The sequence below is a fragment of the Chiloscyllium punctatum genome, chromosome 1, assembly GCF_047496795.1.
Source record: "Chiloscyllium punctatum isolate Juve2018m chromosome 1, sChiPun1.3, whole genome shotgun sequence".
In the NCBI taxonomy this organism is placed as follows: domain Eukaryota; kingdom Metazoa; phylum Chordata; class Chondrichthyes; order Orectolobiformes; family Hemiscylliidae; genus Chiloscyllium; species Chiloscyllium punctatum.
This window is the reverse complement of record NC_092739.1, coordinates 145,589,089-145,614,285: the sequence shown is the minus strand read 5'-3', so window position 1 is coordinate 145,614,285 and position 25,197 is coordinate 145,589,089. Positions and strand designations below refer to the sequence as shown.

The 25,197-nt window shown below is 43.8% G+C and overlaps 2 protein-coding genes across 2 annotated transcripts in view; both read right to left on the bottom strand.

Moving 5' to 3' along the window:
• Positions 1–20,341, bottom strand: part of ubox5 (U-box domain containing 5) — a 45,300-nt gene extending 24,959 nt beyond the window's left edge. Inside the window, exon 1 of the mRNA XM_072576638.1 lies at positions 20,188–20,341. The gene's annotated coding sequence lies outside the window, so the exon portion shown is untranslated. The remainder of the gene's footprint in view (positions 1–20,187) is intronic.
• Positions 5,536–20,333, bottom strand: fastkd5 (FAST kinase domains 5). The gene is made up of 2 exons (XM_072576632.1): positions 20,188–20,333; positions 5,536–8,486 (listed from the first exon to the last, which is right to left on the bottom strand). The coding sequence occupies exon 2, from the start codon at positions 8,446–8,448 to the stop codon at positions 5,935–5,937; it is 2,514 nt and encodes an 837-aa protein (XP_072432733.1). The 5' UTR covers positions 8,449–8,486; positions 20,188–20,333; the 3' UTR covers positions 5,536–5,934.
• Positions 20,342–25,197: the final 4,856 nt, after the last annotated feature.

Here is a 25,197-nt window from a genome sequence, read left to right as displayed (position 1 = left end):
TCAACCACAGTCAACAGCACTCCTAGCTGTTATATCAGCTATATAGTTAGCAAGGACAAATTGTATTCCTGGAGCTGACGGTTTGTCCAGTATTCCTATCACAACTTCCCCACTTTTCACTGGACACTCTGTATCTCTTAATATTGTAACCTCTTTACCTGTTGCTCCTGGCCTAGACGAGTAAACTTTACCTTCACAGGTATATGGTTTAAGAAGATCTGGCACTTCCTCCTTAACCAACCTCTAGCCAGGTTGTACATTCTGATACAGCTTTCTAGCCTCCACTGTGCTTCCTGTTAGCACTCCAACAAAATTCATTGCCTTATCCTGTTTTCCTCCATCTGGCTTCCCAGTGCTTTTCCTAACCCACCGCTGATTTCATGTGGCCTACTTTATTACAGTGAAAACACCAGAGCTTTTTAATTCCCTTTTCACTCTGTGGTAAGTTTTCCTTATGACCCTCACCGAGATCTACCTTTCCCTTTCCACATGAGGATTTCTCTTTTCGCCAATTTCTATCCCTCACGGATTGCAACTGATATTGGAATCCAAACTTTGATTTATGGATCAACTCAATCAATCAGCCATTTCAGCTGCTAATCATGCCATTTTAACTCTTAGCTCTTCCATATAAGTTCTCATAACTACAGGAAGCGAATTTTTGATCTCCTCCAAAATAATTCTCTAACTGCATCACAGTTTTATTCTATTTTTAATGCTCTTATCCACCGATCAAAATTACTCTGTATGATCCTTTCAAACTCAATATAGGTTTGACCAGGGTCCCTCTTTAGATTCCTGAAACGTTGTCTGTGAGCTTCTGGCACAAGCACATATGCACTTACGATGGCTTTCTTCACCTCCTCATACACCCCAGAGACCTTACTACCTGGATCAACAAAACCCACACGGTCATTGGCCACTGCATTTGTTTAGCCACCTTTTCAAGTGAGATGAAGGCTTCCACATTCTTCTCCTCAAATTTAGGCAATGCTTGGATACATGTAAACAGTTTCGCACCGGGCCTTTGGCTACTATGAGTTTGCTCAACCTCCATTAAACTTACCTTCAGCTTTCATTGCCATCCTTTTAAACTGACTTTTCTAACTGCCAATTTCTGATGTTCAAATTCCCTCTCTCCGCTTTTAATTGGAATTCAAACCGTTTCATTTCTGTTGCTCTTTCCTTTTCTTTTGCCTCTAACTCAAGCTGCTTCATTTTCTGTTGAATTTTAGCCATCTCCAAAGATTCTTTTTTTGTGGATTAGATTAGATTAGATTACTTGCAGTGTGAAAACAGGCCCTTCGGCCCAACAAATATAAATGCTGAACTATCTCTCCTTTCCTCCAGCTAATTCCAGCAGCTTGGCCTTAATCACCTTTTGCAAAACGGTGCAAGTCACTTCTTCCACCCCCCCCAGGAAACTTAGTGACTGAAAGAGCCATTGCTATCCCAAGCACTGTTCAAACCAACCAAATTCAACACCCAGAACAAAATACACTAATACTTACCACTCTTGCAGGTTTGAGTCCAACAACCCTAATCAGTCCAACAAACCCTAAACAGGCTTGAGTCCAACAACCTCAACAGCTTGAGTTAGAGGCAAAAGAAAAGGAAAGAGCAACAGAAATGAAACGGTTTGAATTCCAATTAAAAGCGGAGAGAGGGAATTTGAACATCAGAAATTGGCAGTTAGAAAAGTCAGCTTAAAAGGATGGCAATGAAAGCTGAAGGTAAGTTTTATGATACTAAGATAGGTGGAGTTGTGGACAGTGAGGAGGGCTGTTGTCGGCTGCAGAGGGACTTAGATATGATGCAGAGCTGGGCTGAGGAGTGGCAGATGGAGTTCAACCCTGCCAAGTGTGAAGTTGTCCATTTTGGAAGAACAAATAAGAATGCGGAATACAGGGTTAATGGTAGGGTTCTTGGTCAGGTGGAGGAACAGAGGGATCTTGGGGTCTATGTACATAGATCTTTGAAGGTTGCCACTCAGGTGGATAGAGTTTGTAAGAAGGCCTATGGAGTATTATCGTTCATTAGCAGAGGGATTGAATTCAAGAGTCGTGAAGTGATGTTGCAGCTGTACAGGACTTTGGTTAGGCCACATTTGGAGTACTGTGTGCAGTTCTGGTCGCCTCACTTTAGGAAAGATGTGGAAGCTTTGGAGAGGGTGCAGAGAAGATTTACCAGGATGTTGCCTGGAATGGAGAGTAGGTCGTACGAGGATAGGTTGAGAGTTCTCGGCCTTTTCTCGTTGGAACGGCGAAGGATGAGGGGTGACTTGATAGAGGTTTATAAGATGATCAGAGGAATAGATAGAGTAGACAGTCAGAAACTTTTTCCCCGGGTCCATCAGAGTGTTACAAGGGGACATAAATTTAAGGTGAAGGGTGGAAGGTATAGGGGAGATGTCAGGAGTGGGTTCTTTACCCAGAGAGTGGTGGGGGCATGGAATGCGCTGCCCGTGGGAGTGGTAGAGTCAGAATCATTGGCGACCTTTAAGCGGCATTTGGATAGGTACATGGATGGGTGCTTAATCTAGGTTAGAAGTCCGGCACAACATCGTGGGCCGAAGGGCCTGTTCTGTGCTGTATTGTTCTATGTTCTATGTTCTATAATCCCAATTTGGAACTATAGAACAAATCCTGAACAAGCCCCTAGTGTTACAGACCAGGCCAGACCCCCTCAAAACATTACAAGAAAGTAGCCTGGACTCTAACTTTGCTACTTGTTTTAAGCAGGTGTATAGTGGACATTCCAGGAGGGCTGCAGCCAGTCAAACCACAATTGATTTACAGATTACCGAATTAAACACAAAAGTTGAACAGAATATAGAAAAAAACTTAACCTATCTGAAACCCTACAGGTCATCCCAACTTAATGATGCTATTCCAAACACTTGCAACAATCGCGAGAGAGAGATTTAGCATGGAACACCTTCTTCCATGTAGCTGTTTCTTAAACCAACAGCCTCAAAGCTGACCAATTGCTTTCACTGAACAGCCAGACTGCTAAAATCAAACCAAAGAAAAGCTGAGCTGGGAGAACGGTCTTCTGCCCTTTCATTATACAAATGTTCATTTTAAGCCTTTTGCCTGAGGCAGTATCTGTTATATTTAATCAAATTGGCCTTAAAACCCTTCAAGCCTAGATTGCCCAGTCTGTGCCTTTACGACCTCCTAAAATAAAACCAAGGACAACACGATCTTGTTGAAGGAGCAGCATCATCACACTTCATCGAGGGTTACTTCTATCAGGTCTTCCAAAGCCAAGTCCTTCTTTCTCTCAACTTCATATTTGAATCACTCCAGTCAGTTCTCAATGTCACAAATGTGACATGGTATGAGAGTGTAACTAAAATAAATTATTCCGTGATGTGTAGGAATTTTGCTGAGGGTTGACAGCCTTTGGATGCCATAGGGAGCTGTGGGACAGAGTGCTTGGATAAATTTAAAGCGGAGATTGATTTTCTTGCTCAGTCTAGGAATCAAGACATACAGGGAAAAGGCAGGAGAGTAGAAATGAGGAATGTCCGATCAGCTAAGATCCTACTGAATGCAAAGCAGACTTCAGGGTCAAATAGTCTACTCCTGTTTCTAATTCTTATTGTCTTGTAATCTTATCCCATCACAGTCAGTAATCTTTAACAAAGCTGACCACACTACCTACCTCCAATGCCTCTCACCTCCATCATTCAGTAGGTTGGGGGTGTCTTGGCCTGGTTACATTATCTTCCCATTGTTGCACCAATACCAAGGAGAGATCCTTAGCCCTGTCCAATGTGATGTCTCGCAGCAAAATCCCCCAAAAGCACAGCATGTACACCACAAATACACTAGTGGCACTCAGGACTAAGCCAATGCCATCTCTCTCGACATTATTATGATCTTAGATTAGTCACACTGCTTGATCAACATCGGGTATTGGCTGAGCATAGGTTTCCTCCAACTAAATAATGACAAGGCCAAAACTACTGTCTTCAGTCCTCACTACTCACATATTCCCTGGTCACCTGGGATAGAATTTCAAATGACGTTGCTTTTAAGATAAATATTGAACAAGATAGAAAAACTTCCATATGCTGCTTTGAAGTAGTTTCGGAGATATTTTACACCCACCTGAGAGACAAAGTTTCAGTTTAATGCCCTGTTAGAATGACAGTGATCAACGTAGCAGTCCCTCAGGGCTGCACCAGGAAAGTTGAATTAGATTCCTGTGCTCACGTCTCCAGATTGAGCTGACAATGCAACCTTAAGGTCACATGTGCAAATACTATCATCTAAGCTACTTAGGGTGCTATAACATTACATGTATACCCTCCACAACAATTCAGGTGTCGATGATTTAATGGACATGTACAATACTTGCAGTGTGACATTTATTAGTTTTGTTTCACAAAAGTTGTTGGTACTAAAAATAATGACCGACTGTACAAGGCTATTGCCAAAATCGAAAAGGGAATTGCTTTCAAAATGCAAGTCTTGCTGAGTCCAATCAGGCAGCAATAGGATTGCATGAACCACCACACTATTTCTTAGCTGGGAAAGGGAGAGAAAGTAGCCAGTGTTCCTGCTCCCAATTGCTGTCCTGTGTCTCTCAGGATCATTTGCATCTGCATGTATGTGGACAACAAACAAGAACTATGCGGAGGAAAAATACATTCTCTCAAAAGGTACCCAAAAATCTTTGAAATTTTTTCCTCCGAGTAGTTTGGTTCCTCTATCATTAGGATAAACGTAAGGTTGAGATAAGACAGATGATTTTTGTGCCTCTTGGAATCAAGGGAAACTGGATAGAAGTCAGGAAAGTGAAGTTGAAGCCCGGAAACAGTGTGGCAGACTCAATGGACAATGCGGTCTACTCCTGTTCTGTTTTGTAAAGTTCCAATATTAACAGGACATTTCCACCTTCTTGATAGAATCGCACTCTAAACTCAATTTCACATTGGAGGAACAAATACTTCAGCAACACACTGGTTAGGGTTAAGATTGGATTTGATTACTTACAGCTGAAAAATGTGTTGCTGGAAAAGCGCAGCAGGTCAGGCACCATCCAAGGAGCAGGAGAATCGACGTTTCGGGCATAAGCCCTTCTTCAGCCTAAAGAAGGGTTTATGCCCGAAACGTAGATTCTCCTGGTCCTTGGATACTGCCTGACCTGCTGCGCTTTTCCAGCAACACATTTTTCAACTCTGATCTCCAGCATCTGCAGTCCTCACTTTCTCCTTAGATTACTTACAGCGTGGAAACAGGCCCTTTGGCCCAACAAGTCCACACCGACCTTCCGAAGAGCAACTCACCCAGACCCATTCCCCTACATTTACCGTTCACCTAACACTACGGGCAATTTAGCATGGCCAATTCACCTAACCTGTACATTTTTGGACTGTGGGAGGAAACCGGAGCACCCGGAGGACACCCACGCAGACACGACACTGGGAGAATGTGCAAATTCCACACAGTTAGCTGAGGCGGGAATTGAACCCGGGTCTTTGGCACTGTGAGGCAGCAGTGCTAACCACTGTGCCGCTCACAACCACCATGCTGCCCACAACCACTGTGCCACCCACAGTTCAAACAGTCTAACTGAACAGATATAGCCTCCTTCGAGATAGGAGAGAAATAAACCAAGCATTGTAAAACGTATGCAGAAAAGAAAACAAAAACTTCTTTTAAAAAGTCTTAATGCCTTTTTTATTGGAACCGAACAGCTAATTATTTGCATCCAAGACTCAATTGGCAGACAGGCTAAATTACATTGGGCAATTCAAATACATGTTCTGGCAGCAGCTCCCAAAAAACAAATATTTCACTATAAATCAGTGAAATGAGTTTGATGAAAAACAAGTTGTTTTTATTGTATTAAATTCAGTAATTAAATTTAGCTTTTAAAGAAAAAAGACATTTCCACTCTCTGGAAGGCACCCCCGCTAATTCAATCCAGTGAATTGTAGAGTTTCTGATGCAAATAGGAGAGTTTCTCAGACCGAGTTCGTTTGAGTAAAGGAAACCATTCCCAGTGGGGCAGCTCTACTACCACATAGCCAGCTTTAATTAGCTGTCTCCTCTTCATACTATGCAACCCCAGGAGGATGTGGGTACCGTAGCAGTATTGATTGCGGTTGGTTATCTGAATAGCGAGTTTTCGAATCTCTGATGTGCCCTGAGGCTGGGTGGTAGCTCTTTCTATTGGAATTTTTGTATTAGTTAATGAGTTTAAGAGACTGTCTGTTAGGGGCACTCCACTTCGAAACAGCTTTAGATTCAACCCTGTTCGAACACCACCTTCGACCCCAGTTCTGAGCACATTTTGAGTGGTCCTTTCGCCTTCTCCCTCAGTCACATGGTCAGGCTGACTTTTTAATGTCGAGCCGCCAGCTCTGCATTTTGCGAGTTGGGATATTAATTGGTCTGTGACAGGGATCCCACTGAATTTGAACTCGGGTTTCTGTGCCTTTTCATTCAGTGCCTCCGGGTTAAGTGGCAGTGGCTGACCAGAGGTGTCAAAGTGCACCTCGAGGTCGGCCGACCTGGTGTGAGGCAGTATCAGATGGTTCTTGACAAACTGAGGGCCGCCCAGCATGACCTGCAGCAAACCAGCAGCTTCCAGCACCTCCGGCTTCACACAGATGTCCTGCCTGGCAAAATCCCACAGCATCTGTGCCACGTCTTGCTGCAATTGCAGGGGGAGGCGGTGCCCGCTGTAATCGGGGCACTCGATGGCCACTGAGCCATCCAGCGTGAAGAGATCTTTCTTCAGTTCAAAGGGACTCTCTTCGGTCGCCAGCTGGACAAAGGGTGGGCTCAGAGCGATATCAATGAGATGGTGGGGGAACCTCCCGGTAAATGCCAGGGCCAGCAGGCCAGTGAGGAGGTGCTCCGGGAAGCGCTGGAACTCATGCATTTTGCGCTGCATCTGTTCGGTCAGGCTGGAGAAGACGACCTCAGCGTTCTCAGGCTCGTAGTTCAAACTGGAGAAAGACCACAGGTACTTGGCAACATCTTTGCTCCTGCAGTAGTGCACCTTGGAAGGGAACTTAGAGGCGGCGGCCTCCAGGATGCGCTCATCCAGGAAGTGTAGGGATGCGCATGCTAGCACAATGTGCATGACCCCCTGCGTACCAATACTGGGAATCCTCTGTGGCACCACCTCTCCCAGCCGTTGTAGGAAAGGCAAGTGATCCACATGGGTGTAACGGAACATTTTCATCACATTCACCAAGCTGTAATTGCTAACATCCTCCATTCTTGCTGCCACCTTGTCTCCAATCCGTTTCATTAGCTGCTCAGAAAACCCACTCTTGGACTTGAAGAAGCCCAGGCAGACTGCTCCCACTTCCTCCAGGTTCATCTGCTCCAAATGTGTGGACAACAGCATCTCCAGCTTCTGCATCAGCTCGGGAGGAGCCCGGCGGTTCTCCCCGATCACATACAGAAGCTGCACCAGCTGAGGCATGGTCAGCTCCCTCCACCGCAGTGCCGTGTAGCTCAGCAGGATCTCCACATAGTGCGGTGCTCCACGCCCCAGGCAGCGCCACAGGTCAGCCACCAACAGGAGCTGGCTGAACCCCATGTCCCACACACGGCGGCAAAACTCCGACTCGTAGCTCTTCAGCAGCGCCTGGGACGAGGAAACCTGGAGGCGGACCACTGCCTCGAAAAGCTGGAGGAGCTGCTGCAGCGTGAATGCAGCCTGATTGCCAACGCTGTACCGGCAGAGCATTGCAAACCGAGAATCAGTCTTTACCGTTGCGTGCTGCTCACCTGGCAGCCGGCTGAGCCGGCAAAAAAAATCCACAATGTTCTCTGGGGTCAGGCTGCTCTTCAGGAAGGAGACATCACGCAGAATCTTCTGGCCCTCTTCCACAGACAGTGGCTCCCCCTGCTCTGAGCTGTCGAAACAGAGATCCCTGTAAGCATCCCTAAGTTTCTGAAAGCCCCGAGGGTCTTCTTTCGTGTCGTAGATCTCTACAATGTCAGTATCCAGCTTCTGCTTTGAGCTGGCAGGCCAGTGACCAGCAGTGTACTGCATCTCATCAGATTTATTATAGACCAGCTCCAGCAGAGTGTTCCTCACACTGGACAGGCGACGAGAGCATATCACTGTGTAAGCATTACGCACTTGTTTGATTCCCACATTGGATGGAATGTTTTCCAGTAAAAGGGAGAAAGCATCACTGTAATCATCCACCTCACTGGGAACACTCTGCTTTGGCCTCCTTTTGGTGCTGCTGTAAGCTGCTGGGTCAGAATTCACTTTATAGTCCACTAACACAGAGGCATCCTTGGACAAGCAGAAGGTGGGCTGCCCATACCTTGCATCTTGCTTGTTGTTAACTCCCTTGATCCTTTCTTCAGGATTTCTCACTTCACCACACCCACTGGGTTTTAAATATGCTCGGCAGTCGCAGAGTCTTCTGCGCAGCTTACGCCAGATGACAGCAGCCATGTTCACCGAACGTGCAGGACTCAAGATTGTGTCTGGTACTGAAAAAAGGTAGAAGAACAAGTAACTTTGATGCCTAGAGAGTTTTCAAGATCATCTGCATTTATTTTTCAATGATGGATTTATCATCTGCACTGGTGGATTGGCAACCACAGTTCACATCCAACAGGTTTGGTAAAATCAAGACACACAATTAAGTTGTTTCTGGAGAACAAATGGAGTTAAAATTCACACTCAAAATCTACACAATTTATTTTGGGCAAAATTCTAGTAGGATACCACCATCCCAGTGTGGTACACCATCCTTGGTCCTATGGGCTGTGAAAATGGATAAAGTTTTCCTCATTTAGCACTTATCACCAGAACACTTAACTAGCCCACTATCCTTGCCACTAACTAACGTGATTTGCCATGGGGAAGTGTGAAGGTAGCAATATAAGACAGTCACCAAGAATTTCAACAATGTATTCAGAAGGAACCTCTTCACCCAGAGAGTAGGGAAACTGTAGAGCCTCCCCGCTTCCATCACAGGGAATTATATGGATAGTGTATGAAAATATCAACGACCAAATAATGCCAGAGAAATTTTCTCTCCTTCAGTCGTGGATGACTATGTGACTGTCAACGTCTATACAAAGGAAGATATCAAAGACAGTTCGGCCTTCTGCACAGGTCAAACCTAATAAATATTAGTCTATTACCGTGTTACATTGAAAAAAATCAAAATAAGCTAATTATCTGCCTATCAAACAACATCCAAGAGAACTAATTTTAAAATGACACACAGTACAAGCTTTCAATGGAAGCTTCAAATGAAAGGACACTGAACTACCCACAGCAACAATGTTACTGAAATGTACCAGCTATTTACACTTAATATAGAACACTAGCTACAGTAATAAGGTTCCCCATGGTAGGCTTATGCGGAAAGTCAGGAGGCATGGGATAGAGGGAAATTTGGCCAATTGGATAGAAAACTGGCTAACCGGTCGAAGTCAGAGAGTGGTAGTAGATGGTAAATATTCAGCATGGAGTCCAGTTACAAGTGGAGTTCCGCAGGGATCAGTTCTGGGTCCTCTGCTGTTTGTAATTTTTATTAATGACTTAGATGAGGGAGTCGAAGGGTGGGTCAGTAAATTTGCAGATGATACAAAGATAGGTGGAGTTGTGGACAGTGAGGAGGGCTGTTGTCGGCTGCAGAGGGACTTAGATATGATGCAGAGCTGGGCTGAGGAGTGGCAGATGGAGTTCAACCCTGCCAAGTGTGAAGTTGTCCATTTTGGAAGAACAAATAAGAATGCGGAATACAGGGTTAATGGTAGGGTTCTTGGTCAGGTGGAGGAACAGAGGGATCTTGGGGTCTATGTACATAGATCTTTGAAGGTTGCCACTCAGGTGGATAGAGGTTGTAAGAAGGCCTATGGAGTATTATCGTTCATTAGCAGAGGGATTGAATTCAAGAGTCGTGAGGTGATGTTGCAGCTGTACAGGACTTTGGTTAGGCCACATTTGGAGTACTGTGTGCAGTTCTGGTCGCCTCACTTTAGGAAAGATGTGGAAGCTTTGGAGAGGGTGCAGAGAAGATTTACCAGGATGTTGCCTGGAATGGAGAGTAGGTCGTACGAGGATAGGTTGAGAGTTCTCGGCCTTTTCTCGTTGGAACGGCGAAGGATGAGGGGTGACTTGATAGAGGTTTATAAGATGATCAGAGGAATAGATAGAGTAGACAGTCAGAAACTTTTTCCCCGGGTACAACAGAGTGTTACAAGGGGACATAAATTTAAGGTGAACGGTGGAAGGTATAGGGGAGATGTCAGGGGTGGGTTCTTCACCCAGAGAGTGGTGGGGGCATGGAATGCGCTGCCCGTGGGAGTGGTAGAGTCAGATTCATTGGCAACCTTTAAGCGGCATTTGGATAGGTACATGGATGGGTGCTTAATCTAGGATAGAAGTTCGGCACAACATCGTGGGCCGAAGGGCCTGTTCTGTGCTGTATTGTTCTATGTTCTATGTTCTATGTTCTATGTTCTATGTTCTATGTTCTATGTTCTAATTCTCTCCAGAATAACCTAGTAGAAGCATTCGGGGACACTACAACAAACAGTAAGGTTTAAGACATTCACACAATAGCACTTTCACAGGGCAACATTTTTAAAAATCCTGCATAGCTGGGATCCCTTATTCACAATTGCCATTCTGATGGAACAGAAATAAGCAATTCAATTATTGAAAAACATTCGATTCCATTCCATTCTCTTCAGTATGAAAACAGGCCCTTCGGCCTAACAAGTCCACACCGACCCTCCGAAGAGTAACCCATCCAGACCCATTCCCCATATTTACCCCTAACTAATGCAACTAACACTACGGGCAATTGAGCATGGCCAATTCACCTGACCTGCACATCTTTGGATTGTGGGAGTAAACCGGAGCACCCAGAGGAAACCCATGCAGACACGGGGAGGATGTGCAAACTCCACACAGACAGTCATCCGAGGCAGGGATTGAACCTGCTTACCTGGCACTGTGAGGCAGCAGTGCTAACCACTGAGCCACCATGCCACCCTTTTTTCTTTTTTTAAAATCCATCGACCAGCACCCATTCTAAACATCTCAATGATCCAGCTCAGCAACTCACTGGAATTGAGACATTCCAATAGTCATTAGATTAGATTTGATTTGATTCGAGAGCATTTGGCTGCGAACATCTGCAGAAGGATCAAGAAAGTTTACTAAGAAGCTTTTACTGTAACAATCAAGACAAAGTTGTTTTAATTTGAATACTATAACTTTGTACACCTGAGTATTTCCAGGGCTAACCTGCCCTATTAATTTCACCTCCTCCCTCTCTGCGAGCAAGGAGAATCCCTGGAATCCACTTCATTTCTGACAACACTGTCAAGACCTGGGGACTAATAGGCAAAAAATAAGAGGCAAAATAATGGACCAAACCTCAACTTCAAGACCTCTCTCAAAAAGTAACAAATGGTAACTTGCTTCTTCCAATGACCTCTCACTTACTCAAACACCGGAAGAGTAGGCATGTGAAATGTATCTGCTTCCTGTTAGAGGAGGAACCTAAGAAAATAAAAGCTGATCTTTGAACAGTTACCGTGTCTTTGAGAGCTAAAGATACTGTCTACTCCCATAATAGCTGCTGTCGCCAAGCACTGCATTGATAACTGTATCCAAAGAACTCCATTCAGCTCACCCTAACAGCCATGTGCATGAGATTAGTTGGAGACAATTTGAACGTCATTGTGTGTGCTCAGGATGTAGAAATTAACACCTTTAGCTTAATGTTGATGTGTTGGGAAATGACAACTACTTACTTTTAAATACCACCTTCAACGTAATGAAATGCACTAAATCGCTTGAGAGAAACATTATAAAGTAAAATGACTTTATAATGTAGAATATCTTAGTTCAGATGGTCAAACAGGTAGGTATTAAGGAGTGTCTTAAAGAGGGAAGTGGGGTAGAGAGACAGAGAAATGCAGGGAGAGGATTCTAAAGCCTAGGGTTTCGGCACCAAAGACAAGGTCCCCCGTAGTGGGGGAATTAAAATTGAGAATGTAGAAGTGTTTAGAATTGGCGGAACACTGATATCTCGGAGAGTTGTGGGTATTACAGGCAGTCCTCGGGTTGTGAATGGGTTCTGTTTGAGGTCGTTTGCAAGTCGATTTGCACGTAAGTTGGAACACAACACAACACAGGACAATATGCAACAGCTGTTCATAAGTATGAGAAAATATCTATATGCCAAACTTGTAATATCACACCCCTTTATAGGATCATATTCTTAAGTTGGACTTTTGGAAATCAAGAACACCTGTATAGAGATTTTGTTTTTAAATTTCAAATGCATTATTGGTGTTGCAAGTGAGGCCAGCATTTATTGCTCACCTTGATTGTCCAGAGGGCATTCAAGAGTAAACCGTTAAGAGTAAAGAGTCAAATATTCTTTCCTTAATGATGGGAGACACGAGCACATCAGTGCAAATTCGCAATAATGTTCTGCCAGAAATGCTCAGTGGATGATCCAACTGCAGCACTTCCAGTAGCCCACAGCATGATTGATACAAGTCTTCAGCCATTGCAGTTCACTTCACGTGTTATCAAGAAATGGTTGGAGGCACTGGATACTGCAAAAGCTACGGGCCCTGACAACATTCCGGCAATAGTACTGAAAACTTGTGCTTCCTAAACTTGCCATAACCCCAGCTAAGATCTTCTCACGCTGCCATCTACCCAACATTATGGAAAATTGCCCAGGTGTTCTTATACAAAAAGCAGGGCAAATCCAAATTAACCAATTACTGCTCCATTAGTCTAGTCTCAATCATCAGTAAAGTGATGGAAGGTGTCATTAACAATGCTATTAAGTAGCATCTGCTCAACAATAAATTCTTCTGAGTGACATTATCAAACCTCCCTGCCAGGATATTGCTGCCCCACCAGTTTAGGTGCAACCCTTCCTTCTAGTACAGATCCCACCTGCTCTAGAAGATTCCCAAAGCTCCACATAGCTGAGGCCCTCCCTCCTGCACTAGCTGTTCAGCCACATTCAGTTGCACTATCTTCCTGTCTGTCCTTACTGAAATATGACACAGGGAGAATCCCAAGATTACAACCCTAGAGGTCCTGCTTTTCAGCTTACGACGTAACTCACTGAACTCACTTTGCAGGATCCTGTCATTCTTCCTGCCTATGTCATTCATACCAGTATGTACCACAACCTCTGGCTGCTCATCCTCCCTTTTGAGAATGCCCCACATCTGCTCAGAGGCATCCTTGGTCCTCACATCAGAGAAGTGAGGCTCTGTCCTGCAGTCTCTTTTCCAGCCACAGAAGTGCCTATCTGTGCCCCTGACTACAGAATTCCTATTACTGCCACTCTTCTGCACTTTCACCCACCTTGCAGAGGTGGTGCACTCGTCCTGGCTGCTGATGTGGCCATACCCCTCCAACAGTATCCAAAGCTGTTTACTTTTTAAAGAGGGGGATAGCCACAGGAGACTCCTACACTGCTTGCCTGCCTTTCTAGTGGTCATCCATTTATCTGCCTGAACCTTGCGTGTGACTACATCTCTACATTTCCTGTCTAAGTTGCTTTCTGCCTCCTGCACGTTCCTACTGTATTCATCCACTGCTCCATCCAATTCATACAGTTTGACAGGACCTGAAATCAGACAAACTTCTAGCAGTTGTCATCATCAAGGACATTTGACATCTGAGGAGTTCCTCAGGGCAGTGTCCTAGGCCCAGGCATCTTGAGCTGCTTCAATGATCTTCCCTTCATAAGGTCAGAAATGTGGACGTTCAAAGATTGCAAGTGCAAGTGTTCAGCACCATTTCAGACTCCTCAGATGCTGAAGCAGTTCATGTTCAAATGCAACAAGATCTGGATGACATCCAGGCTTGAGCTAACAAGTAGCAAGTAACATTTGTGTCACACTAATACCAGGCAATCATCATTGAACACTCAATGGCATTACCACTGAATCCCCAACTATCAACATTCTCAGGTTACCATTGACCAGAAACTCACCTGGACTCGCCACATAAACGCAGTGGCTACAATAGAAGGACAGAGGCTAGGACTACTGCAGTGAGTAACTCACCTCCAGACTCCCCTAGAATTTGTCCACCATTGACAAGGCACAAGTCAGGAGTGTGATGGCATACTGCCCACTTGCCTGCCGGAGTGCAGTTCCAACAACACAAGAAGCTTGACACCATCCAGGACAAAGCAGCTCGCTTAATTGCCATTACATCCATAAGCATCCATTTGAACCACCACAGATGCTCACTAGCTCAGCAGTTTGTACTATCTACAAGAAATTCACCAAAGATCCTTAGACAGTTCCTTCCAAACTCACGACCACTTCCATCTAGAAGGACAAGGGCTGCAGATATATGAGAACACAACCATGTGCAACTTCTCTCAAAGCCACTCACCATCCTGACTTGGAAATATATCTCTGTTCCTTCACTGTCATGAGTCAAAATCCTGGAATTCCCTCCTTCAGATCATTGTGTGTCTTCCTATAGAATATAGACTGCAGCAGTTCCCCAAGGCAGCTCACCACTACCTTCCCAAAGGCAAACAAAGACTGGTAATAAATGCTGGCCAGCCAGCAATGCCCAAGTCCCACAAGTGAATTAAAAAAAACACACATTGCTGTGGGTCTGGAGTTACACGTAGTGTAGACCAAACATGGCAGATTTCCCTTTCTAAAGGATTTTTTGTTATGACAATCGACAGTGGTTAAATGATCACCACTAGACTAAGTTTTGATTCCAGATTTTTATTGAATTCAGAATCACCTATCTGTCATGGTGGGAATTGAACCAAGATCATCAAGAATACATGCCTGGGGTTCAGGATTGCTAGTCCGGTGATATTACCATTACTACCATCCTCCTAGATGACTGGCAAAATTGTACAATTTGGAAAAACATTGTAACACATTTGTTTGCTGAGGCAATTGTAATTTTCAAGACACAGCGTGATAGATTTTGTTTGGGATGGGTATCATGGTAGGTTCTTGCTTGACATTCACATCACTGTTCTGAAAATACAGTATGTTGATCTCACAATATATCATTACCGCTTTGTAAATACAAATAGGTAGAAAATTCTTCTAACATTAGATAAACTTTTAAAAGTTTTGAACTTTCTTTTCAGCTTTGAATCTTCATTTAATATCACAGGAGTTTCAAGGGAATCATGTGTTATATATCTGACCGTTCTCAGACATGTGATAATCTTTCCCATTTCACATCATGAACCTGTCCACCTTCAACGTATCACTGAACTTCAAGCATCGTCCAGTCTCAACTAAATGCCAGCATTCATATTTTATAGGAGAAAGTGAGGACTGCAGATGCTGGAGATCAGAGCTGAAAATGTGTTGCTGGAAAAGCGCAGCAGGTCAGGCAGCATCCAAGGAGCAGGAGAATCGACGTTTCAGGCAGAAGGGCTTATGCCCGAAACATCGATTCTCCTGTTCCTTGGATGCTGCCTGACCTGCTGCGCTTTTCCAGCAACACATTTTCAGCTTGATTCATATTTTATACACTGGAACTAACACTGCCACTAGACGTTGCAACCCTACATGCTGGGAAGAACAGGTCATAGTCTGACTATTTTCTCTATATTTTCTGTAGACATTTTGCTCCTCAGGGAAACCATCACTTCCTGCAAACAGCTACTGAGCTGTAATACATGGATGTATAATTCCAATAATTAATTATTGGAATTAATGTTCAGATCAAGAACACTGAATATTCTCAATCCATTCTTGAGCTCAGAATCACTTGAAAATATTCCAAAAATTGATTACATAAAACAGATTGAAAACTGACCTGGTTTATTATAAGATAAAATTCTATAGAGGCTACAGTAAGTTAACAGATTGATAAAACATTACTTTTAAAACTTCAATGATGTATTAAGTGTACATTGAGATTCGTAATTCTTTTATAAGAACCTGTGAAAGCTTTGTATGTAAGTTTGCTCGCTGAGCTGGAAAGTTCATTTTCAGCCGTTTCGTCAACATACTAGGTAACATCATCAGTGAGCCTCTGGTGAAGCACTTAGTGACCCGCTTTCTATTTATGTGTTTAGGTTGCTTTGGCTGGTGATGCTATTTTCTGTGATGACGTCAGTTCCTGTTCTTTTTCTCAGAGGATGGTAAATGGGATCCAAGTCGATGCGTTTGTTGAGACAGTTCTGGTTGGAATGCCATGCTGCTAGTAATTCTTGGGCACGCCTCTGTTTGGCTTTCCCTCGGATGGATGTGTTGTCCCAGTCGAAGTGGCGTCATTCCTCATCTGTATGTAAGGACACTAGTGAGAATGGGTCATGTCTTTTTGTGGCTAATTGATGCCCATTGTCTCAACAAACACATCGACTTGGGCCCATTTACCACCTTCTGAGAAAAACAACAGGAAGTGACATCATCACAGGAACTGACATCACCAGTCAAAGGAAATCTAAACACACAAAGCAGGTTACTAACACCAATGCTTCAATGGAGGCTCACTGATGATGTTACCTAGTATGGTGTCAAAACATCTGAAAATGAACTTTCCAGCTCAGTGAGAAATCTTACATACAGGACCTCAACCATGTACAAATCTTCTCAAAACTTGCTAATCTATGAAAGTGTTAGAAAAATATTACAAGTAACATTATAGGCTCGGTGCAGTCCCACCTTATGTTTGCAGATATTTGTTAGAAACCACATATCTCAAAAGTACATCTAAACTAGAATGATGGGAAATGGAAACTTCAGCAAGGAAAAATAAGGATAGAAACAAAAGACAGAAATGTAACGTGCTAAAGTAGAAGGCAGAAACAAAAATGAAAAACAAATGGGACCATACTACAAAACAAAGCTAAGGGTTAAAAAGACAAGTCTAAAGCCTTTGTATGTTAAAGTGTGGAGCATTTGCAAAAATTGGGGAATTGCAAATTAATTTAAGCAGTTATGATAGAGTTGAAATTAGAGAGACATGGTACCAGGGTTACGAAGGACAGGAAATGAACATCCAGGAGTACTTATTATTTAGGAAGACAGCCGAAAGGGAAAGGAGGTGAGATGACATTGTTAGTAAAGGATAAATCAATATCATAGCGAGAAAGCATATAGACAGAGAAAATAATGATGTAGACAGTGCAGGTTCATAGTTCCTTGAAAATGGAGTCACAGGTAGATTGGATAATGAAGAAGGTGTTTAGTATGCTTTCCTTTATTGGTCAGAGCGTTGAGAATAGCAATTGGGAGGTATGCTGCAGCTGCGTAGGACATTGGTTAGGGCATTTTTGGAATATTGTGTGCAATTCTAGTCTCCCTCCTATAGGAAGGATGTTGTGAAACCCGAAAGGGTTCAGAAAAGATTTACAAGGGCGTTGCCAGGGTTGGAGGGTTTGACCTGTAGGGAGAGGCTGAATCGGCCTCTTTTTTCTTTGGAGTGTCAGAAGCTGAGGGGTGACCTTATCGAGGTTTATAAAATCATGAGGGACATGGAGAGGTAGATAGACTAGGTCTTTCCCGAGGGTGGAACAGTTCAGAACTAGAGGAAATAGGTTTAGGGTGAGGGGGGAAAGATTTAAAAGGGACCCAAGGGTCAATTTTTTCACGAGATAGTGGTGTGTGTATGGAATCAGCTGCTAGTAATGGTGGAGGCTGGTACAATTGCAACATTTAAAAGGCATCTGGATGGGTATATGAATAAGAAAGGTTTTGAGGGATACGAGCCAAGTGGTGGCAAATATTAATTTAGGATATCTAGTTGGCATGTATGAGTTGAACCAAACGGTCTGTTTCCATGCTGTACATCTTTATGTCTCTATATGAGTAGAGTATGAGTAGAGACAAGAAACATCAAGGAGCACAAAATGTTGTTGGGTGTTGTCTACGGGCCCCCAAAAAGTCATGAAAATGAAAGGGAAGACATTAAACAAGAGATAAAGACATTGTGGTTCTGTTCGCCGAGCTGGCGAACAGAACCACAACAACAAGCACCCGAGCTACAAATCTTCTCACAAACTTTGAAGAAATAAAGATATACAATAGAGTACCACTGTAATCATGGATGACTTTAATTTACAGAAAGATTGTACTGTGGAGGAGGATTTCTTGGAGTGCATTCACAATTGTTTTGCAGACCAATACATTGAGGGACCAACCGGAGAACAGATAATTCTAGGCTGGGTATTGTACAATGAGTAAAGATAAATGAATAATCTTGTTATGAGGGGTCCCTTGAGGAAGAGTGACCATAATAAGCTAAAGTTCTTCACTAAGACAGAGAGTGAAGTAATCAAGTCAGAAACTTTTATTTAGATTCAGGAACCATGAGGGTACCAGGTGTGCATTGGCAATGACAGATTGAGGAACCTTACTTGATGGTGGATAGGTAGTGGTTCATATTGGAACAATGTGTTTATGAAATATAAGAAATGTTCATTCCTGATAGGCGCAGAAATAACAGAAAACGTAGATCAACAGTAACTTCCAAAATAAATTATGGACTGTATTAGATCCAAAGTGCAGACATAAAAAATTCCAGAAATAAAAAAAGCATGCCTAAGGATTGGGAGAATTTCATAATTCAGCAAAAAATTTGATCATGGTGAAGTTTGAGTGTAAAACTTCAGGGAACATAGAAACGGACTATAAAAGCTTCCATAAATATGAGATGAAAAAGCTTAGTAAAAACAAGGGTCCCTTTCAGTTAGAAGCCAGGGATATTATAATGGGAAAACAAAGAAATGGGAGAAGAATAAACACATTTGATTCTTTAATTCTGTTTTCATACAAGACAACAAAATAACCTCCCAGAAATATTAGGGACAGAGGATGCAGTGAGGGGATAGAACTGAAGGAAAATCAAGATTAGTGAGAAAGTGGTGTTTGGAAATTAATGGGGTTAAAGACTGGTGCTCACAGCATGATAGTCTACATCCCAAAGTACCAACAGACATGGCCCAGGAAATACTAAATACATTAGTGGTGATCTTACAAAACTGTATAGATTCTGGACAAGTTCCTACACTTTGGAGGGTGGCACTATTTAAAAAGGGAGGGAGAGAAAAACAAAGAGAATTAAAGATCAGTTTGTCTAACATCTGTGAGGGAATCTTGAGATTAAATAAATAAAAAAACAGAACATTTGGAAAGCATCACTGGGACTGGATAAAGTCAGCAAGGATTTACGAAAGGTAAGTCATGTTTAACAAGTCTACTGAAGATTTTGAGAACATAACTAGTGGGATGGGGAGAACCAGTGGATGTGGTGTATTGGGATTTTCATAAGGCTTCAAATAAAGTTAGTGAGCAAAATTAAAGTGGACAGACAAATCAGAAATTGCTACAAAAACCCAACAGGTCTGACAATATCTCTGAAGAGAAAGCAAGGTTAATGTTTCAGGTCCAGTGATTCTTTTTCATCATGGGACCAAAACTTCTCTGGACCCAAAACATTAACGCTGCCTTTTCTCCAGAGATATTGTCAGACTTGCTGGGTTTTTGCAACAATTTCTGATTTCCAACATCTCTATTCTTTGTTTTTATTAAACACTTTGGATATGCGTTAATATAATGGCATGGGTCAATGATTGTTTGACGAACAGGAATCAGGGTGGGAATAAACAGTTCTATTCTCAAGTGGGAAGGAGTAGAGTGCCACAAGAATCAGTGCTTGCGCCCCAACCACACCTAGATGAGGGAACCAAATGCAACATTTTCAAGTTTGTGGATGACACAAATCTGGGAGGATTCAGGCTTAAGAGGAAGACACAAGGAGGGTTCAAGATGAGGGAATGGGCAAAGCACAGTAGTCACAGCATGATGTGGCTAAATTTGAAGTTATCTGCTTATATGCAGAAAACAGAAAGAAAGATCATCAAATGATGGTACATTGGGAAGTGTGAATGTACAGAGGGATCTAGGTGTACGTGTATACAGGTCAATGTAAGTAGAAAGGCAGGTACAGCAAGCAATTAGGATGGCAAATGGTGTACTGCCCTTCATCGTAAGTGAATCTGAGTTCAGAATCAGGATGTCTTATTGTAATTACACAAGGCCTTGGGCGAGTCCACACTTGAAGCACTGTATGCAGCTTTGGTCTCCCTTCATAAAAATGCACATTTTTGGCTGAACCTGATCTTTCCAGCCAGCTATCCATATACTATTCAACCTTGCACTGTGTCATACACACAGTTCTTACCTTCCCCTTAATCGTCAGCCAAGTGATTAGGAGCAGAAAGGTTAGCTCCACCTTATCCCAGTCAGTCCCAGGGCGGTTATCTATCAGGAGCTTGCTGCTAATATCCCCGGCGTCCTGGACTATGAAAGACCAGGGAGGATCATAAGCAGAAAAAAAACCACCTGATTTATGGATGAAAGCAAAACTAAACGAGTAAATATTTCAAGGAAAGCATTCTGTGAAGCTCTGAAATAGTTACTACAGGTAATTGGAGAGCTCAGTCAGGACTGATTCCTCAGACTGCACTAGGCCCCATAACAGAGAGCGCATGTCGCACATGCGCACAGCTGCCCCAATCAGACTACACCTTCTACCCATGCGCGCAGCTACCCAAACGGACGGCACCTTCTGTTCATGCGCACAGCTGCCCAAACGGACGGCACCTTCTGCTCATGCGTGCAGCTGCCCAAACGGATGGCACCTTCTGCTCATGCGCACAGCTGCCCAAACGGATGGCACCTTCTGCTCATGCGCGCAACTGCTACATTTGGATCGTCTTCTGCACGTGCGCGTAGATGCCTCCCTTTCTCCTGGTTGCTTTTTACAACGGGATCTGGCTGTGGTTATCGGGATCCCATTAATACAGGTTAAAAACAATGACTGCAGATGATGGAAACCAGATTCTGGATTAGTGATCCTGTCTGCCCCCCCCCCTTCCCTCCCCTCTCCTCTGTGACTGCTGCTGCCGCCCCATTCCCCCTTGAGTTCCCGGTGAAGGGCGGGATGATCCACATGGATCCAAGAATGGTGACTGCAGAGCTTTAAATTGAGGGGTGATAGATACAGGACAGATGTCAGAGGTAGTTTCCTTACTCAGAGAGTAGTAAGGGAATGGAATACTTTGTCTACAACGGTAGTAGATTTGCCAACTTTAAGTACATTTAAGTCATCGTTGGACAAGCATATGGACGTACATGGAATAGTGTAGGTTAAATGGGCTTCAGATTGGAATGACAGGGCGGAGCAATATCGAGGTGTAATGTTCTATGAAACAGTAGTATGGTCAAAGAGAGCAAATGAGAATTCACAATATTCCGTCTGAGGAGGAGGAAGGAAACAAGATGAAAAAAATGTTTTCTGTGCTCCCAACAGGAAATGTAGGTTTTGCTTTTTCATGTAGATCTAGTGATTAGTGTACATATACAGCAAATAGTCACAGAGATGTACAGCACCAAACAGACCCTTTGGTCCAACTTGTCCATGCCAACCAGATATCCTAAATAGATCTAGTCACATTTGCCAGCACTTGATCTATACCTCTCTAAACCCTTCCTGTTAGTATACACATCCAGATGACTTTTAAATGTTGCAGTTGTACCAGCCTCCATCACTTCCTCTGGCAGTTCATTCTATACATGTACCATACACTGCGTGAAAAAGTTGCCCCCTTAAGTCTCATTTGTATGTTTCCCCTCTCACCCTAAACCTATACCCTCTAGGTTTGGACTCCCCTATCCCAGTGAAAAGATCTTGTCTATTTACCCTATCCATGCCCCTCATGATCTTATAAATATTTACAAGGTCACTCCTCAGCCTGCAACACTCCAGGGAAAATATCCCCAGTCTGTTCAACCTCTCCCTATAGTTTAACCCCTCCAACCCTGGGAATGTCCTTATAAATCATTTCTTAATGATTTCAAGTTTCACAACATCCTTCCTATAGGAGGGAGACCTGAATCGTGCACAATATTGCAAAAGTGGCCAAACTAATATCCTATACAGCTGCAACATGACCTCCCAACTGCTATGCTCAACTCATTGACCAATAAAAGCAAGCCTGCCAAACACCTTCACTGTCCTGTTAATCTGCAACTCTACTTAGAATGAACAATGAACCTGCACATCAAGGTCTTTGTTTAGCAATACTCTCCAGGACCTTACCATTAGGAGTATAAGTCCTGCCCTGATTTGTCTTACCAAAGTGGAGCATCTCACATTTATCTAAATTAAAGCTTCATGTGCCACTCCTCAGCCCACTGGCCCATCTGATCAAGGTTCCTTTGTATTCTGAGGTAACCTTCTTCACTGTCCACAACACCCCAAATTTTGGAGTTATCTGCAAACTTACTAACTATACCTCCAATGTTCACATCCAATTCATTTGTATAAATGACAAAAATCAGTGAATCCACAGGCCTTCAGTCTGAAAGGCAAACCTCTAACACCATCCTCTGGTTCCTACCTTTGAGTCAGTTCTGTATCCAAATAACTCCCTGTATTCCATGAGATCTCACCTTTGCATGCCGATCCATGTTTCTCTTAAACAATTTGAGGATTTCTGCCTCTACCACTAACCACGCAGCGAATTTCAACACTCTCTGAGTGAAAACGCTTTTTGTCAGGTTCCCTCTAATTTTTCTATCAGTCGTCATATATTTTCATGTGGTCCTCACAATGTGACCACGCCCCCCTACAACCCACCCTCCCATCCTGGCACCTTCCCCTGCCACCGCAGGAACTGTAAAACCTGTGCCCACACCTCCTCCCTCACCTCTATCCAAGGCCCTAAAGGAGCCTTCCACATCCATCAAAGTTTTACTTGCACATCCACTAATATCATTTATTGTATCCGTTGCTCCCGATGTGGTCTCCTCTACATTGGGGAGACTGGGCGCCTCCTAGCAGAGCGCTTTAGGGAACATCTCCGAGACACCCGCACCAATCTACCACACCGCCCCGTGGCCCAACATTTCAACTCCCCCTCCCACTCTGCCAAGGACATGGAGGTCCTGGGCCTCCTTCACCGCCGCTCCCTCACCACCAGACGCCTGGAGGAAGAATGCCTCATCTTCCGCCTCGGAACACTTCAACCCCAGGGCATCAATGTGGACTTCAACAGCTTCCTCATTTCCCCTTCCCCCACCTCACCCTAGTTCCAAACTTCCAGCTCAGCACTGTCCCCATGACTTGTCCGACCTGCCTATCTCCTTTTCCACCTATCCACTCCACCCTCTCCTCCCTGACCTATCACCTTCATCCCCTCCCCCATTCACCCATTGTACTCTATGCTACTCTCTCCCCACCCCCACCCTCCTCTAGCTTATCTCTCCACGCTTCAGGCTCTCTGCCTTTATTCCTGATGAAGGGCTTTTGCCCGAAACGTTGATTTTGCTGCTCCTTGGATGCTGCCTGAACTGCTGTGCTCTTCCAGCACCACTAATCCAGAATCTGGTTTCCAGCGCCTGCAGTCATTGTTTTTACAACTTTGTATAGTATATCAAGGGAGTTCAGGGCTTTTTGGGACATCAATCAGGGTACGCCTAGTAATTCATCAGTGCTCTGGGAGACCACCAAAGCATTCTTAAGGGGTATGATTATTTCATATTCAACAACGAGAAGGAGGCAGAGAGGAGAGCAGCAGTGGATGCTTGAGGCCCGGCTAAAGGCAGCTGAATCGGCATATTATACCAGACCATCCGTGGTCAAATTGCAATGGGTCATGGCTCTCTGGGCTGCTCTGGACTCAGTACTCACACAAGTGGCAAAGAGAGGGGTCTCTGTTACAAAGCAAAGGCTGTTTGAACATGGGGATAAGCCAGGTAGATCCCTGGCTTGCCTAGCTAGGAAGAAAAGTAGGCCACAGTCCATGGTGTCTATCAGGGAGAGAACTGGCAATGTCACTTGTGAACTGAGGAAGATCAATGTCAGATTCCGGGAGTTCGATGCAGAGTTAAACCGGTCAGAGGGCTGTGGGGATGAGAAGCGAGAATGGAATCCTTTTTTGACAGCTTGGACCTCCCTGGTATAAATGCAGATCAGGCCTTCCTTTTAAATGCACCTCTAACAGCACAGATGGTGCAAGCGATGGTAAGACAGCTCCAAAGTAGTGAGGCATCTGGTCCAGATGGATTCCCTTGTGAATTTTACAAGGAGTTCATACACAAGTTGGCTGATCCATTGCTGGGGATGTACAGTCACTTATATAAATAGGACTAGGCAAAAATGAGGACTGCAGATGCTGGAAACCAGAGTTTAGATCAGAGTTTTCCTGCTCCTTGAATGCTGCCTGACCTGCTGTGCTTTTCCAGCACCACTCTGATCCATATAACTAGGACTGTCTTCCGCACTCTCTTAGGGATGCTAATATCTCCCTTACCTTAAAAAAAGGGAAAGGCTCCGAAGATTGCGCATAATATAGGCCTCTTGTTGCTGAATGTGGATTTTAAAATCTTATCAAATGTGTTGGCTCTGAGATTGGAGAAGGTGCTGCCCATTATTATATAAGAGGACCAAACGGGTTTTATCAAGGGTCACAGCTCCTCGAAGAATACAAGGCGGGTGTTGAATTTAGTGCAAATATGTCAACAGAAAGCGATTTGGTGGTCTCCCTGGATGCAGAAAAGGTTTTTGATTTGGTGGAATGGTCATATCTCTTTGCTATTCTAGATTGTTTTGGTCTGGGAGGGGCCTTCGCCAGGTGGGTGGCAGTGTTATATAAAGACCCTAAGGCGGTGGTTATTATGAATGGGGTTAAGTTGAGCAATCTTGGTGTGGGGAGGGGCAACCGACAGCAATGTCCCCTGTCGCCACTACTGTTTACCTAGGTACTTGAACCACTGGCGAAGGCTATCTGAAAAGACGCTGAAATAATAGTACCGGAAGTGGGAGTTGTAGAACACAAATCACTCTCTATGCAGATGATGTCCTTTTGTTTTTAGCTATCCCCAAAAAATCCATACCCCAGTCAATACAAAACATTGAATTATTCGGTAGCTTTTCGGTATATGAGATAAATTTCACAAAATCGCCTGTGGCCGGGGTTGGTGGAGGTACTAAAGCTGGAAGGCGGTGTGGAATTTCCCTTTAGATGATCACAGAAAGGTTCTCTGTATCTGGGAATTTTTATTCACCCTCAACTTCCAGCAGCTGTACGGAGCTAACCTTGTGTAGCTGTTTGAGGGGATAAAGCAGGACTTGCATGTCATGGCTGGGCCATATAGCCTTGTTTAAAATGAATGTTCTCCCTCGATT

Excerpts from the sequence above, each read along its gene's own strand:
- fastkd5 (XM_072576632.1), bottom strand. The coding sequence starts at position 8,448 with ATGGCTGCTGTCATCTGGCGTAAGCTGCGCAGAAGACTCTGCGACTGC.